This window comes from Mytilus galloprovincialis, chromosome 2 (genome assembly GCF_965363235.1).
Source record: "Mytilus galloprovincialis chromosome 2, xbMytGall1.hap1.1, whole genome shotgun sequence".
Classification (NCBI taxonomy): domain Eukaryota; kingdom Metazoa; phylum Mollusca; class Bivalvia; order Mytilida; family Mytilidae; genus Mytilus; species Mytilus galloprovincialis.
In genome coordinates this window covers 62,363,516-62,381,020 of record NC_134839.1, presented here as the reverse complement: position 1 = coordinate 62,381,020, position 17,505 = coordinate 62,363,516, and the positions used below count along the sequence as shown (strand labels likewise).

General features: G+C 30.3%; 2 protein-coding genes across 4 annotated transcripts in view; both read left to right on the top strand.

Moving 5' to 3' along the window:
* LOC143064068 (KAT8 regulatory NSL complex subunit 2-like) overlaps window positions 1–17,505 on the top strand; it is a 486,386-nt gene that overhangs the window by 173,489 nt on the left and 295,392 nt on the right. The gene's annotated exons all lie outside the window — the stretch shown is intronic.
* LOC143064071 (fas apoptotic inhibitory molecule 1-like) lies at window positions 2–15,629 on the top strand. 3 transcript variants are annotated; one of them, XM_076236595.1, is made up of 5 exons: window positions 2–120; window positions 6,884–7,044; window positions 8,181–8,403; window positions 10,878–10,927; window positions 12,549–15,629. In XM_076236595.1, the coding sequence occupies exons 2-5, from the start codon at window positions 6,925–6,927 to the stop codon at window positions 12,696–12,698; spliced, it is 543 nt and encodes a 180-aa protein (XP_076092710.1). In that variant the 5' UTR covers window positions 2–120; window positions 6,884–6,924; the 3' UTR covers window positions 12,699–15,629. The 3 variants fall into 3 exon arrangements, with proteins under 3 accessions (XP_076092710.1, XP_076092709.1, XP_076092711.1); XM_076236594.1 differs by having other exon boundaries at window positions 89–194; XM_076236596.1 differs by lacking the exon at window positions 2–120 and adding an exon at window positions 6,691–6,762.

Genomic DNA, 17,505 nt, shown 5'->3' with positions numbered 1-17,505 from the left:
AATAAAATTAACAGGTAAATTTTTTATGCCATATTTTAAAAGTATAAACAGTGGGAAAATATTTATTACTGGATCGAAATTCACTGCGGCTCTACGAAGTAACAAGTGCCCGGATTTTGTGTAAGTGTTGCCAGGCAGACCGTTTCATTCTTCTTCGCTTAAATCTGTGTTTTTATACCTTTATATGCTTTAAGGTAACTTGAACTTTTAAACCTGCTAAACAGTTAAAGTATTTTAATTGTATGCAAAATGTAACCAGCTGGTAACCTTTGCAAAAGTTTTTAGATCCTCCTACCTGTTGGCAGGTTGTCCACACAGTCATAAGCAAATGTTTCTGAATTTTGTAACATATACATGTGTACATTTGTATCTATACATTATTAATAATATGAGGCAGGCATTACCTGTAAATGGGGACGAAGTCTGTATGAATTATTTTTTTGTAACTTAAATATTTGTTTTAAAAAAAAGAAACGGAAATACCGTTACGTTTCCGATTTTGGTTCTGTTGTTCGGGATTTAGTTGTGACGTTATTTAAATTATGACGTCATATGCAATGTAAACAAAGAAACACTATCATCAGGTAATCAAGAAATTATTAAAAATGAAATTGGCATTGCTCGTTCCTTCCTATTTTATACTAGACTGATAAATATATATTTTACTCAAAGTTTCATACAAACGAGACCGGAAAAGGAAGTACATTGTACATTTCTGCACAGGTCCGGGATTTCAAAACACGACAAAAAAAAATTGAACGATTTTGAGTTCATTAGTACAATGAAAAATTCGGGAAATTTTCCCGTATTTTTTTTTTATTGAATTTTCTACTGTTATTGGGGACTCCGTCCCCATTACACAAAGTACCCAATGCATTTTTGAGAAATAATGCTCAATCGCTAACTTTTGTGATATTTCAGTTCTGTGGTTGCAGTGTTCTCCTTTCGGGCCGGCATATCCTACCATACTCTGTAGTCTATAATCGGTCTTCATGTCAGTTTGTTAGGGTTTTGTTAATGTACTTTTTACATGAAATATTTCTGCATTGACATCAATACACTATTACCAGTGTACAAAATGTCTTTAGTCTTTAGTGAGTGTTAACTTGACACTATAATCTCTCTGTATTTAGATCACTCTGGTAATTTTATGTCACTATTGTATAAAACTCATTAGTACATATTTATGATGTGGCACTGCAGAGAAAAATAAATAAATAAATAATTTAAAAAATTAAAAAATAAATCAATAAATAATTAACCCTTATAAAACCTTAACTATTTATTTTGTGAACCTTCCAGTATTTTTAATAAAGACCCCTAACAAATGTTGAATATCATCTATGTGATGTTTGTAATTTTCATTTTCTGTTGTTTCTAATAATACAAGTTCTGATTCAAGTGTTAGTTTTGATGTTATGAAGTAAAGTGCAGAGCAGAGTTTCTCTCTAGCCTCCTCATAATGTTCACAATACAGTAGATAACAGTAGATAAAGGTCAACTGTTTCTTTTTGTCCACAGCTGCATTTGTCGTTGAGTGCTGGGCATATCATTGATATACACATGTTAAAACTTTGAAAATTTAATGTACGGCAATGCTTTGTTTACTATTAACATAAACAGGCTAATTTTTATAAAAGTGCAGAATTATATTAAAGAGACCAATCGCTTTTCATAGTTTATAGACATTATGGTTAAATATATACCAATAACAATGTTACTACTTTTTGTTGACTTCGAATGAAATTGTTCATTTTTTCCCAAGACATGGATCATCAATTTGATTTTAGTACATAATTCATCAGTTGACAACAACAATTTAACTTATTTGTTTAAAATACAGTAAAAACTTACCTTTTGAGGGAATATTTATTCCAAGATAATACAACCTACCAGGTAGGTCTATCATAAAATTTATGGTCAACTCGACTTTTAGAAATAGATGAGCCATGTCGTTTAAATTCTCGTTAATTTCATGTCTTCATATTAATATTGTTTATGATGTTATTATAATGTATTTCATTTTTGTTCGGTTATTTATTATTTGTATGTAATGGAGAAGACGTTCTAAGTTGCAAAACTTGTGTCTAATCCTATTGTCAATGTTTTTTGGACAATAAAATATGTTTAAACTATACACATGTACGAGTTTAAATTACAATATCCTGTTCTTAAACTAGTTGATATCCGATACATTTCAGTTGACGTTTTGTCTTTTGGAAGTGTATTTTTTACATTTTGTTGAAAGGAATAATATCTTCTTCCTTTATCACTGTTTTCCCATCGATGTTGCCGTTTTAACATTACACTGTCTTTTGCTCCTTTTTGTATATCTTGTTTTGTGACTATTTGAATGCTTTCTATTTTTTTCTGCCTCCTGTGTTGCTTTTTTAGCTAATTGGTCTGCTAGTTCATTTCCTTGTATTTCAGCGTGTCCAGGGGTCCATTCAATGGAAACAATGATTCCTTCAGATTTAAGTGCCAAATTACCGATTTTAATATCATGAATAGTTTTGCCGTAATTAACCGATTTCCAATTTAAAGTTAGAATTCCAATTGCTGATAGGCTGTCTGAGAAAATTTTTATGGATTCTTTGTTTTTTTCTGTGGTTTGGAATTATAAGAAAATCTATTAGGCCAAGAAAAAATATATGTCTGTTTCCTGCTGCCAAGGCAAAAAAATCGGGGTCGGTAGGTCGGGATTTTTTTTTTTTTTTTTTTTTTTTTGCACTCCCTGTCAGATTTGCAGATGGTTAAATGTCATGTTTGGTTAGGGTCCTGTACCCTAAAATCATTTAATCTCTTTAAAGAAGCTTTAATTGAATAATCCTCCCAGTGCCGACATTTTTTAAACCTTAATTGTATCACATTTGTGCTGGGAGCAGCCATTTTGATTGTTTGGGTATAGTAAAATACGGATCTGGATCGGACCTGAAACGATTTTTTTCCGGAATTGAATAAAAAGATCTAGGGTCGGGGGCTTTGAGTCAGGGTCGGTCGGGAAACAGGAAACAGACATATATTTTTTTTGGCCGTACCAGCTTGATAGCTACTAATTCCCATAATAAAATAGATCCTCTATTAGAAACTGGCTGTGTTAACTCCACATGTTCTGTGCTGCTTTGTATTAAAATAGCTTCCCCAGCCCTGCATGGATCTGGGTTTCCTCTGCAGGAGCCATCAGTGAAAGCTATTGTTGTATTTTTTTTAGTTGATGTAATTTTTCCAAAATAATAGTCTTTCCCTGAAAAGCTTGTTCCTCTGATCTAGACTTTGAACTCTGAGATTTTTCCAATACTCTGGTGGTGATTTTGAGGCTACTAACCCTCAGAATTCAAATTCAGACTATTAGGCGGTTAGTTTTCTCGTTTGAATTGTTTTACATTGTCATATTAGGGCCTTTTATAGCTGACTATGCAGTATGGGCTTTGCTCATTGTTGAAGGACATACAGTGACCTATAGTTGTTAATGTCTGTGTCATTTTTGGTATCTTGTGTACAGTTGTCTCATTGGCAATCATACCACATCTTCTTTTTTATATCTATACCATCAGAATCAATCTCTGTTGACCTCATCATGTCCATGATGTCTTCAGACTGTGATACCATTAATTCTTCCAATTGGTGAGATTATTTTTTCAGGTTCATTTATATTTTTCCAATCTTCAAAAATTTGTTTAATAGGGATAGTGATTTTATATGATTTTATTTTTGCATTTTGTCTTATACTGGTTTCTTTTCTTTTGAGATCCAATGGAAGAATTCCTGCTACTACTTCTTAGGTTTCTATACTAACTGTTGCTGTGGTTCATTTTTTTTATGCCCCACACACGATAGTAGAGGGGCATTATGTTTTCTGATCTGTGCGTCCATCCGTCTGTCCCGCTTCAGGTTAAAGTTTTTGGTCAATGTAGTTTTTGATGAAGCTGAAGTCCAATCAACTTGAAATGGGCATTATGTTTTCTGGTCTGTTCATCCGTTCGTGTGTCTATCTGTTCGTCCGCTCGTCTGTCCTGCTTCAGGTTAAAGTTTTTGGTCAAGGTAGTTTTTGATGAAGTTCAAGTCCAATCAACTTGAAACTTATAGAACATGTTCCTTATGATGATCTTTCTAATTTTAATACCAAATTAGAAATTTTCCCCTATTTTCACTGCCCATTGATAATAGAAAATGATAGTGAGAGTAGGGCATCCGTGTACTATGGACACATTCTTGTTTCTACTCTTCTAAATAAAAAAAACCATTTCTAAAGTACTATCTTTTCATTGTTATTCTAAAGTATTGTACAAAAATGCAAATTTTCAAATGGCCATTCCAATTCTGACTTCCGAACGCCTAATGATAATCAAAATTACACCAATTTAAGCAATTATTGATTGACTCTGGACAGTCTATCCCTTAACTGCATTGGCCTTATCAGATTGTGGATTTGCATAGATCATCATCCAATAGATATAAATATTTTTCTTGGATACTTTTTTGAGTGTTTCAGGATTAGAATTATAAGAGATAACATCTGAATACAAATGCAAAACATTTTTATGCATGACTTTCCTTAATGCTTATAATAATAATGCTTGTTTTATCATAGATCTACATCAAATTGTCTGCAATATGATCTATCTAATGCCAACTTGTTGCTGGAATCTTTTGAAGCAGACCATCCAAGTTAGTCAAACATTAAAAAAAATCATCACAGTGAAATGGCGATTTTGATATCACATCGATTCATTGATAATATAAATTCGACAGAAAAAAATGACTAGGCCATCCCCTTCCCCGACCACATATTATGACCCTCTACACTTTGTCTATAACTTAATTGAACTCGTAAATTTAAAGTCAGAAGTAGAGAGACTTATCTTGAGTAGGTACATATATTTCAATGCTAAAAAAGAATTATAACTGTTTGATATCTTTCTTACATTTGAGAGTGCTTCTACTTCTTTTGGGGATTGTACACAGTAGCAGTGAATACAATCCATGACCACACCTTGTAGGTGAAGACAAAATATGTCTGAGTGAATTTAACAAAGTACACAATGCTTTTAATAAGTTCATTAGGTTGAAGTCTTTCTGTCTAGTATGATTTCATCATCAAACAACTGGAAACGTTGCAAGTTGAGTGATTGTACAATAAATTAGATGAAATGACCGATTCTATTTGATTTATTTTATTTTTGTGATCATTAATGATTATAACTGGATGACCTTTAACAATGAATTGGGACATCCGTTGTGACTGTTGATAAGCTGGTTCATAAACTTGATCACCAATACAAGACTTACAAACATGCCAATATTGCTGAATCTATTGGTTGACTCCCTACAGGGGTTATTGCCCTAATACATAAAATATGTTAAAGATTACGACAAATTTATTTTACCAAATTGCTCGTTACATCTTAAGGATTGTGTACATGTAGAGGAATATTTTTGACTTCTTTTAGATTTTTGCCTTTAGTCTTATCTCAAAAACTATGATAAATTGGTAGAAATTGTAAATGATTACAATTTTTGCCTTTTACGTTATCTCAGGAAACTAGTAAATGATCAACAAAACATAATTTACAAAATTGATGAATCATGATCTGAACAAAACCATTCGTTGACACCTTAGTGGAGAATTTTGACTTTTATTATGTTTTTTGTCTAGAATTTCCAAACCTATATATATACATGTAAAAGATAGAAACTGTAAACATTATAAATGATCAGCAATACATAAGTTATAAATTTGATAGAAGCCTCTTGTTTATAAATATATATGGGACTTTCACAAAACTAAAATTTGCATAAGATTAGGTTGATTATACCTTAAGGTAAGAACAAATTCTGTAAAATTATGGCTGAGTGTGTGTAGAAGTACTGACTTCTGTTTGGGCAACTGTTAAAAAACTTTTTGCGTTAAGTCAGTTTTAGTTGACATGTACATGTATGATTTATCTGTTTTTGCAATGACTTCATGCATATTTTTTTCTACTTGTGAAAGATATTTGTTTAAGCATCAGTTGACTCAATTCTGGCTGGATTATATTATTTTCAACATGATCAATGGTCTTTGACAATTTCTATCATTATAGACATGAAAAATTATTGCTAAGAGTGTTGGACGCCTTTCAGACTTCTGGATTCTATTGTGAGAGACTGAAAACTAGGTGTTATTAGATGAGTGATAATAACAAATCTAAACATGAGAACAGGTGTTTTCACAACTACAATTTATTATTTTGAAAAGTACCCGGTATTTACCAGTAAGATTATTCACACTATTTAATAAATTCTGTCAGTTTCCGTATTTACTCACATGTTTCACTGTTTGTATTCGATTCTTGAACTTTATTGTCAACATATAGTACCATATTAAGTAAGTATATTATATTCTGTAGAATTTATATATATATCTTAAGTGATTATTTTATCATGTTTATGCAAAGCCATTCTTTAACAAAAGTGAGAATTATAATGTGTCAGCATGATAAAACAAATATATGGTTGTACAAACAACTTTAATGTATTTGTGTTAATTAACACCTTGATACTTTTTGAATTAAAATCTTTTATATTTAATGCATAAATGTAAGAGAAAAAGATATTTTGCTACAAGATGATCATGTCTTGAACGAATATAACATGACAAAGATGATAACACGGGGAAACTATTTTTTAGGATAGGACATTTGCTCATATACATTTGTACATCGTATATCTTTATTTTGTAATTGCCAAAAACTGTTTTTATATGGAAAATTACAAATACATGTAAGGTCAAGTATATTATAGATATAATGATTCATATAATCTTTCTTGATTGAAAAAATTCTCTCAAATTTTGAATTCTGAAAAATGTATAATAAAACTTTGCTTTATTTTTTATTTAAAGGTAAATTCCTCTAGAAATAGACATAGCAGACGACAATAACAATGGCAGCATCAGGTGACCTTGTAGCAGCATGGGATGTTCCTTTGCCAGATGGAGTACATAAAGTAGAGTTTGAACATGGAACTACATCAGGGAAAAGGGTCATCACAGTTGATGGAAAGGTAATCTCACAAAAGAAGGGGGAAAAAAAGGAAAAAGAATATAAATAACTTTGAGAAAATAATATCTAACTAATCAATACTGGGTACTTGAAACAGAAAGAATGAGCACAATGAGTGAAGCAACTTGTTGAGGCAAAATAATTCTGGTGCAATATTTTGAAAGGGAGAAAATTGACTTGATGAATTGTTTTATTTATCATGTAACAATTAAGGTGGCTCGTGGGTACAAAAATTTCAGCAAAAAATTAAACTTTTTTTTATTTTTTTATCAAAAATTTTATATACCACACTATTAGTTATTACTTTTTGATATGGTACAAAAATCAACCTAAAAAATTGATTCGGTTTGGCCCCAGATAACTTTTAAAATGTTCATATCATTGAAAAAGCTGCAAATTATCTCCCTTTGGTGAAAAAATGCCATTTTTTGGCATTAAATTTGAAATATCTTTTTTAACTCATCGGTGACCTATATTTTTTATTATTGTTATCAAATAAGCTGTACATAAACTAAATAGTTGTAAAATTTAAGCGATTTCTGTAATTAGGTTATTTTTTTATTTTGATATTACCTCTTTTTCTTCTATTAGTTCAACAGAAAAAAGGACATTAACACAAATGTATGCTTCTTCCAAAGGCAGATTGTGAGCTTAAATGAACGGTGACCCCATTTTTTTATTTCATTTTTCTTTTAAGTATATGATAAAGTTAATTTATAAAAAAATATAGGGAAATCCTATATTAGAAAAAAAAAAAAATTATACCCAGGAGCCCCCTTAATTACTTGTTAATACAAATTTTCCCTAAGGCCTTATGAAACTTTACACAAAGATATAAATATTGAACTTCATATATGATAAAATAATGTAAATGCATCGACTTTTAACAATTATCACTTGTTTCATATTACTTTAAGGTTTGGTATGTGCTCTTCTGCCAATCTGATGGTCAAGTCCTTTACAGATTATTTTTTTATTGTTTGTTCTTCTGTTGTGCTGTAACACCAATGTCTCAGATTATGTGAAGGATTGAGCACTCATTAATATGTTTAACCAAGCCACATTCTTTGTATGCCAGTGTCTCAAGTCAGGAGCTTGTAATTCATAATTAATCATATGTATATTGTTTATTTTCAGGAAATTTATAGAGAAGACTGGATGTTCAAACTTGTTGGAAAAGAACACTTTCAAGTAGGAAATGCCAAATGTGTAATAAGTATAGACGCTGTTAGTGGATTTGCCTATGAATATCTGTTAGAAGTGAATGGAAAGCCACTGAAGAAGTTTAAAGAAAATCAATCAAAGATACAGAGAGCCTGGTGTTTAAAGATTGCTGGTCATAATTTTAGAGTTTGCTTAGGTTTGTCCTGATAAACAACATTTTTTACAGAATTTAATGTTTTTTTCTATTGTTATCAATGTTTACAAATTTGATAATCAAAATATTATTCTCAATTTTTATGCATTGTGTGTTAAGTGCTCAAATGACAATTTTGTAATTTTTGTTTAAGTCTAAAATGTAAACATAAAAATTGCTGAATTTTCCATTTCCATTATTTTGCCCCATTTATGGGCATTATGTTTTCTGGTCTGTTCATCTATTCGTTTGTCTGTCCTGCTTCAGGTTAAAGTTTTTGGTCAAGGTAGTTTTTGATGAAGTTCAAGTCCAATCAACTTGAAACTTAGAACACATGTTCCTTATGATGATCTTTCTAATTTTAATGCCAAATTAGAAATTTTCCCCCATTTTCACTGCCCATTGAACATAGAAAATGATAGTCCAGATGGGGCATCCATGTACTGGGGACCCATTCTTGTTTAACTTTAGTTTGCCTCATACGAATGTTATGAAACTTATACACAATGCTTATCACCACGCTTATCACCACAAAACACAGATCAAGTATGAATGTGGGGGATGTTACTTTTACCATTAAGTTATGCCTCTTTATAAATGTAAAAAATTCTAAATCTGTCGATTTTGTTCTCTAACTTAAGTTAACCACAACCAATAAAATTGAGGATGGAAATGGGGAATATGTCAAGGAGACAACAACCCGACCAAAGAGCAGATAACAACAGAAGTTCAGCAATGGGTCTTCAACGCAGCAAAAAACATTATAAGACTTATTCACTATGCTTATTTCTATAAAACACATACAAGTATCAAGTTGGAATTTGGGTGGCGTCACTTGTACCGTTCTCTTGCAGTGATATTGTTGTCTTTGTTCAAAACTACCTCTACCGTTTTTTATTGGGAAAAATGCATATTTTTTTAATGAAATTGGGAAATTTGTATATTTTATTCTAAACACATCTTCGATTTTTTGCTGACCTTTGCTGTCTTTTTTGTACTGTTTTTTCATGTATATTTCGGTTGTCAGACATTTTAAACCTGAAAGGTACTTTTCGGAGAGGGGAAAGAAACAGAAGACATGATGGTACTTAATGCATTGAAACCCACATGTGTTACAAACACCATGATGATTCTGATCAGAAAACCGGATCTCAAAAGTGCTTTTTAATATCAAAATATTACCATGAACATTACTACCAATACCATCACTGATTGGGGAAAATGTAAAACTTTTTGGGAGGAATTTTCTCTAGGGGAAAAAGCCGAATTTCGGCTGTAATTTGTGGCAAACAATATCACTGTCTTGTTATGTCCTTATATAACGTTATATGCAAGCTGGGACATTATTTGTGTCCCACAGACAAACTTTCCATTTATTTTATAGTTAAAAGAAATAGTACTTGCTGTTTTTTCTTAATTCAAATACTTTGATTTTTCTTGACAAGTACAAAACTGATTTATCATTATATCTTCATGAATCAGCAGAAAATTCAGTGATAAATGAATAACAAATAAAAAAAAAAGAGTAACCATTTCTTTTAAAGTGTCTACTGTGGATTCATTTTTATTCGTGGTATACCAATTTTCGTGCGTTTCGTGGGTCACAGCGAACCACGAATTTAAGAATTCAACGAAGAATAATCCCGAGAAATGTGTATGGAGTCGGATGTTTATTTCCGGTTATGTTATGCAGTTCTAGTATAGTGTTGACTAGCGATAAACATTGTAACATAACACGTGTTTTTTTATTGAAAGAAGATACAAATATTTTAATTAAATCAATAATAAATATATCGAATATCAGTGATAATTTACTTTCTAAAATTGATTAACACTGTTCATGGAAAATAACTGCAAGTTGTTAATTACCGTGTCATAGTTTGGTTACTAGTGATTTAAAATCAATAGGATTAAGTACGGGGATATTGCACGTAGGTAATATTGTTTATGACAGGAACATTTATTTTCACACCTTATACTTATATGACTGTTTATTATATCGTGATTAGGGAAATGAGCTTTCAATCATAAAGTTTTGAATGCCTTATAGAATTCCGACAAGAATTTATAAATTGTAAAACAAACAAATAATTAGTTGTCTCTGTCCATTATTGTAATAGCAGTTATCAATGAACACTTTAACCTAGAATGACCAAGCGAGGATTTTGACAATTCAAAACTTTTTCAATGAATTCCTTCTTTTTTGTTTGTTTCATTATTGACCAAACCAAGGAGGTTAGTATGATCTCCTAAATCAAAAAGAAATCCACGAATTACGTATCTGAATTTTTTTTTTTGTAATCAGCGATCCACAAATTTACGTATACCACGAAACGTCTTTTTTTCTCTATCCACGAAAATTGATACCCACGAAAATAAATGAATCCACAGTATTTAAGTTGGGAAAAATAGTATGCATTGTACTTGTTTCTGATAATGAACATGATTTTATTATTTGTATGAATTATATTTTTCAGAGAAAAATACCCTATATGTTTATGTGAATGGTGATAAAGTAGACACTTTTGTAAGTTTAAATATTTGCTTTAATTAAAGACATAACTTTTGGTAAATGATAATGTAATCATTGAATGCTTTTAAACATATAATTCAATTTAAAATATGAAATATACATATTTGCTTAAAGCATAAGACATTGATAAATGTTGATAAATTTGTAGTTGTATTTGACCCTATATTTCTTCTTTTATCTAGGAAGTTTTTATACAACCGCAAAAAATAAAAAATGGTATCATGTCTTCAGCGTCAGGGTTGTCCAAAGATGGATGGTTTCTGGATAATAACTTTAGTATAAGTCAATAGAAATCAATTAAATTTTAACACAAGGGTTTATTACCACAAAAGGAAGGTTGGGATTGATTTTGGGAGTTATAGTCCTAACAGTTTAGGAATTATGGGCAACAGCATAATGTATTAAACAAAAGCAAAAAATTGAGCCTATTACCAATTCTAAGTTCTTTGACTACAGTTGTTCTGTGTCCAAAACCTATTATGTGTCAAACATTTAATTACAATCCAAATTCAAACCTGTACAGGGGCTGCTCTGGCTCCCAAAAAGTTGGAGCCAGAAAAATCGCCGGTTACTATATTTTGTCACCAGTTTTGAAAACTTGGAGCAAACTTTAGAACCAGCTAGTCTTTATTTCTTTACAAAAATTTAAACTATGATTTTTTATGCACTCAGCCTGCACTTTACATCATTTAACATGCAATACCAAGTAAGTTATTGCATAGGGTTTATATACAAACAACAAACAACATGTGTACTTTATTTTCTTTTGTCAGTATTTCATATGTAGAAGAATATATATTAGCTTATGGTCTGTATATGCTACAGAATAGAGAAAATGTCTTTGAATTAAAATGTAAAGAATAGGAAAAAATAAGTAATTGAAGGAAGAAAACAAATTAAGAGGCCAACCTATATCCCAAAAGTTTTTTCCAAGGCCCAGTAGAATTCTTTTAGGCTCCGCCATATTTTTTTCTACTACAGGTACATACATTGTACTTATAAATAGTCTAGAAGGTTTTTATAAAGGCAATACTATATATTTGAAATACCTTATACATGTAGCTTGTTTCTGATTATGATGGAAATAATATAGGAATTATTAACCACATTGAGTGTTTCAGAATCAAAATCCATTTAACCATATTATGAAAAAAAGGTGAGCCTCTGCGGTCGTATCCAACTGCATTTGGCGAAGCAATTTATAATTTTTCTATAGCTTATATAAAGATTCACAGTGCTTGACAGTAATTAGGTTTAACATCTGAGCACTTTTCATGTCTGTCAGACACCCACTTCCTGTTTTCTAATAGTTTGAATTATGAATGGGGTATGCTGAACACAACAATGTTTGCTATCTTGTTATTCTTGAATACAAGAAACATTGTTTAGAAAAAAATGATTGGGCTTTTGGTTGTCAGAAATGAAGTAGCACTTATTTATTTCCAAGAGGAGCAATACAAAATTGTTTTACTCCTTACTGAGATGTGTCTGATAATCGTTTTTTTTTTTATTTTTTTTTATTTTTGGTTATATTTAATTAGAAGATGCTAAATGAAGATGAGACACATTTATTAAAAGTTAAAAATGATCAGAATGTTTTGTTTTGTTTTTACAGGGAGAGTTTACAGATGAGGGAGCAGAGACTCATTTTGAAATAGGTGCTCATTCAGCTGTCATAAAGGGCTATACAACAGGAAAACGTAAAGATGGTGTTCAACATAAACTCTTTGTAGACGAAATTGAAATTCCAGAGGCAAAAGAATAATTATCTGATATAATAGCCTATTAAAACTTATAAAGATCTCAATTATAAAAACAATGTATAGCCCCCAATAATATGTTGAACTTCTATATATGACTGATTTAAAAGGGACCATCACAATCTAGGAAAAGGGGTGTTTATATGAAGTTCATATAGAGATCTACAGTCAAAATTTTACTGAACAATGTCTTTTATTGAACAAATAGTATTATTGCTAACTCTAGTCTTAAAATCTAGATACAATTTATACAGGGTTTAAAATGGGTAGGAAATTATATATTTTTTTCTGACTCGTGGATACATATGATAATCCATGCCTGAAATGATAATTTGAATTTGTGTAATGTCAATATTTGACATGGCTTTTTAAATATTTGATAAGAAAAAGAAAACAAAAGTTTCAGTTCTATGTTTGCTATCAATTTTTTTTTTATATTTAGTGTAGCTTATATATAGGGGAGATACCTTTTGTTATAATGTGAATTTCTGTGATATTGTGTGAATGTTCTAAATGTTTACAAATGTGTTTATAATCACTTTTCTATTTGTTTCTGTGTCAAAATGTTTTATAATTGAAATTTGTATGTCTTCTCTTTCATGAGAAAATGATTATCTAAACCATTCCATGAAACAACAAAAACATTCTCAGTTCATGAATTTTTCCATGAAACAAAAAACACATTCCAAGTTGATGTTTCTTTGCACGAAAAAACAAAAACATTCTGAATTGATATAACTTTTCCATGAATTTAACAACAAAAATATTCCCAATTGATATAACGATTCCATGAAACAACAAAATATAACAGTATTGTATTTTAAGCTCCGACTGCATCAATTGGTGATTTTATTGTCACAAATTAAGTTTACTGGTATTTTTGTGATGTTATCGAATCTAAATGAATGTTACAAATGATGTTGCATTTGAATGCATACAAAGTGCAGATGTACTTTAAATGTTATATCAATTTAATTGTTATATTTTTATATATTTTAATTATATTTGTACAGGTTACAACAAAAATATTTTTAAAACATGTATATAACCTATTTTTTCTCATCTTACTTGATAATAATTATATAATAGTGTGTTTCCCCCATCACTACATAAATATGTCCATATTTTTATTCAAATATAAAATGTGGTGAAACAAATAATGTATGTAAATGGACTGGTATCATATTCATATAAATGTCATTTTACAACTCAGGGTTTTATTTTTTTTATAAACTGACCATTTAAAGGAATCAACCATCAACACGTATACTTTGTATAAGTATTAAAATAAGGAGATGTGGTGGATTGCCAATGTGACAACTTTCCACCAGAGTTCAAATGAAGTAGATAAAACCAATATTTAGGTCATCATTCGGTCAATTTAATGATCTGTTTCAACTAAAAATATCATGAATATTAAAAAGATTGCTTATAGTGAATTGTGCAATTAAGAAGATATTTGATAGAACTTGCTAAAATTTAATAGCCAAAAAAAAACAATTAATAGGGTTATGATAACTAAAAATGAAGGAAATCATCTTTAAATGTTGTTTCTTTTGAATTATTATGTTTACAATCCTATCAACTTTTGTCTCTTTGTTGTGATGTCATTTAGCATTTTTTTAGAATGACATTGCTCCAAATGTTTAACATTTTTTCATGTATGACACATTATTTAGTTAAGTTTTTCTCCATTTTTTGTAACTGAGAATGATTGTCTCTAAAACTGCTCTTCTAGATATCTATACTATTAAACGAGAAGATCTCATTTTGTGTGTCGCTTCTCTTCCTTCCTCAATAAATTGAACATTATGCCTCTGTGTCCTATAGATACCATGCTTATTTGCATTTGTCATCCATTCTTATATTTATTCAGTTTGGGTTTTCTGAAATTATCCAGTCATAAAATCTTTTACAAAAATTCATGGGGTCCCTAAGTATATTAAGTCGAGAGGGCCTATATAACTTATCAGTGACCTCCATGGATTGGTTAGTAAACTGAGATTGATAGTTAAAATCAAACACACTTTATTTAGAGCAATGAATGTTCATAACATACTAAATGTATGATGTTCATATTGAAATTAATAGAAAACAAAAAAATGGGAATTTTGAAAAAAAAGGAGGAGGGGTAGAAAAAACAATTGTTTCCATAAGAACTTCTGTAAGGCAGAACAAATTTACATTGACAATACAACACTTTACATACTTTCATCCACTCTCTGAATGCCCGCGATTTCACGGATGTGTTCTAGTGCTTATTTATTTGTTAATATATATATATCTTGTCTTGATCAACTGGTGTTTCTCATTGTATTTGTTTCCATAGTTATTTATTACTTTGAATGGAAATGGGTTTATTTTTTGCCATGTATCTGTTGCAATTGTTATTATTTTGCCTAGTAATTAGCTTTCTTCTTTAAAGATGTGTGATCTACATATTAATAATAATAGCAGCTACATACAAATCTCTATTAAACAGTATAAATTTGTTTATTTTTTACAAGAAGTAGATATGAAATACATTATATCCTGAAGCCGAACAATTTGTTCATATATGAATGCAGTATTTTGAAATTTTGATTTTGAAATATCAAGAACAATTTGAATGAGATTGTTCTTCTATTAAATGTATAGTGGCATCTGTGAACATTCATTTTTAGCCATGTACATGTTTCAGCATATATACTATAACTGTTTACACAAAATAAATAAAAAAGTCTAAATAACTTATCATAATAAAGTATTTGAATTAATGCTTTGCTTCCTACATCAACTATAAACTGTTTACATTAATCAGAGCTGGCCTCTATTATATATCCAAAACAACTGTATGTACAACTTTTGTGTATTTTAATTACATTGTTATACATTCTGCATTCCATATTTGTAAATTTGTTGTTATTGTTTGATAAAAAATACATAATATATATATATATGCTTTAGTGATAACCTTATTTTTTATTTTCATTTTATTTTAGAAGGCTGATTAGTCTAAGTATTCCAACTACTGTTTCACTGAGATTGTGAGTTTGAATTCCGCACAGGGCAGGTGCACTTGACTTAATCTTAATTGAATAAATTGTCAGTTTTCCTATTGAAGGTCTGTAGTTCTCTCCCGCTGCCTGATAGCCACGAAATTGCACAATAGTGTTGAAAGTTAAACACCGATCAATCGTTTCATTTTATTGTATGTTTTTTAATCATTTCAATTTAAGAATCCTTGATGTCAATGTGTCTATTGTCATCCATATCAAGATCATGGACATTAACTCACTTACAATAAATTAATTTGGTATGGTGGGATTTTAGAAATTGGGTATGACTAATGTAAATCAGAACTTATTGCGAGGTTTTTATTCATGTGAATAATGCAACTGGATGAGAATACATGCAATATGTTAAAATGTAATACCACCAAATCATATGATCATGTTCTACAACACTTGTACATAACAATCAACACCAATCCTTTCTGTTTCTGCCTTATTGTCTCAGTCTGCATAAACTTTGTTCAGAAGTCATCTATATTCATTATTGAATATACAGGCTCATGTCCAACAACCAACACAGCTAATCGTAAGGCTAAACAAGTCAGACGTTAACATATATGAACAGACCCTTCAGTAATGAATCATATCACTGAAGAATTCAATACATAGATAGCATGTCTGTTAGTTTTCTAGTTTAAATTGTTTTATGTTTGCATATTTGGGGCCTTTTATAGCTGACTGCTGTATGGGCTTTGCTCATTGTTAAAGGTGGTACAGTGATCTATAGCTGTTAATTTCTGTGTCATTTGGTCTCTTGTGAAGAGTTGTCTCCTTGGCAATCATACCATATTTTCTTTTTTATATTGAAAAAATATAGATGTGGTGTTGTCACAATAGCAATGTATCCATGAACAAGTTTCCACCAATAAAAAAAAACCAACTCTTTAGACTTAGATGTTATGTCAACGGTGAATAGTCGGCTTTATTAAAGAAGTTGTTTACACACATGGTAATGGTAACACATCATCAATCATCGATACACACCAAACATTAAGATACACTTGAAGACAGATCCTAGTACATTCCTTGTTGTTGACAGAATTTTTTTTATGAAGTTCAATTTTTGTGACAAAGTTTATTTGTATAAACAAATAGGTATTTTAACAAAAGTGCATACACTGAAAAGTCTTGCCAAATTATTACATGATTAAAATTATGTTGAAAGTCTACAAGAAAAAGGTTATACAACAAATGATACATAACATTAATCTAAACAATGATTGATGGGAATGAGGAAAAGGTCTGATGAACCCAATTGGACAGGCATGTGCACCATACAATCATTCAGTACACATAATTTTTACAGTATCTGAGAAACAGACATTACCATAAAAATCTTAACATTAAACATGAAAATGAGGTAAAGGACAAATGAAACCTGCCAGACAGACATATCTACCTTCCAATCATTCCTTATGTAATATATTTTCTATGTAATAATACAATCCAGTTTCTATAACTAATTTATTAACAAGTACAATTTAATTACGTGTTTCTTTAAGAATGTGCAGACATGTGAGAGTTGCTGATCAATTATAATTACTGTAACAGATGATACTGTAATAAGGTGTGGTGAACTTTATAACACCTTACACCAAATTTAGTTCAAGTAATGCTTTTAGTATCTGGGATAGGGAATGGTATTAAATATACTATACACTACAACAATGTAGGATTCACTTAATTGTTATTCTCTTATGTCATTCTCATACTACAGTTGACAATATATCAGTTAAAAACCAACATCTGATAACACGAG

Coding starts and splice junctions, on each gene's coding strand:
- LOC143064071 (XM_076236595.1), top strand. CDS start 6,925: ATGGCAGCATCAGGTGACCTTGTAGCAGCATGGGATGTTCCTTTGCCA. Junction 8,404..10,877: donor TAATTTTAGAGTTTGCTTAG/GTTTGTCCTGAT, acceptor TATATTTTTCAG/AGAAAAATACCCTATATGTT. Junction 10,928..12,548: donor GTGATAAAGTAGACACTTTT/GTAAGTTTAAAT, acceptor TTGTTTTTACAG/GGAGAGTTTACAGATGAGGG.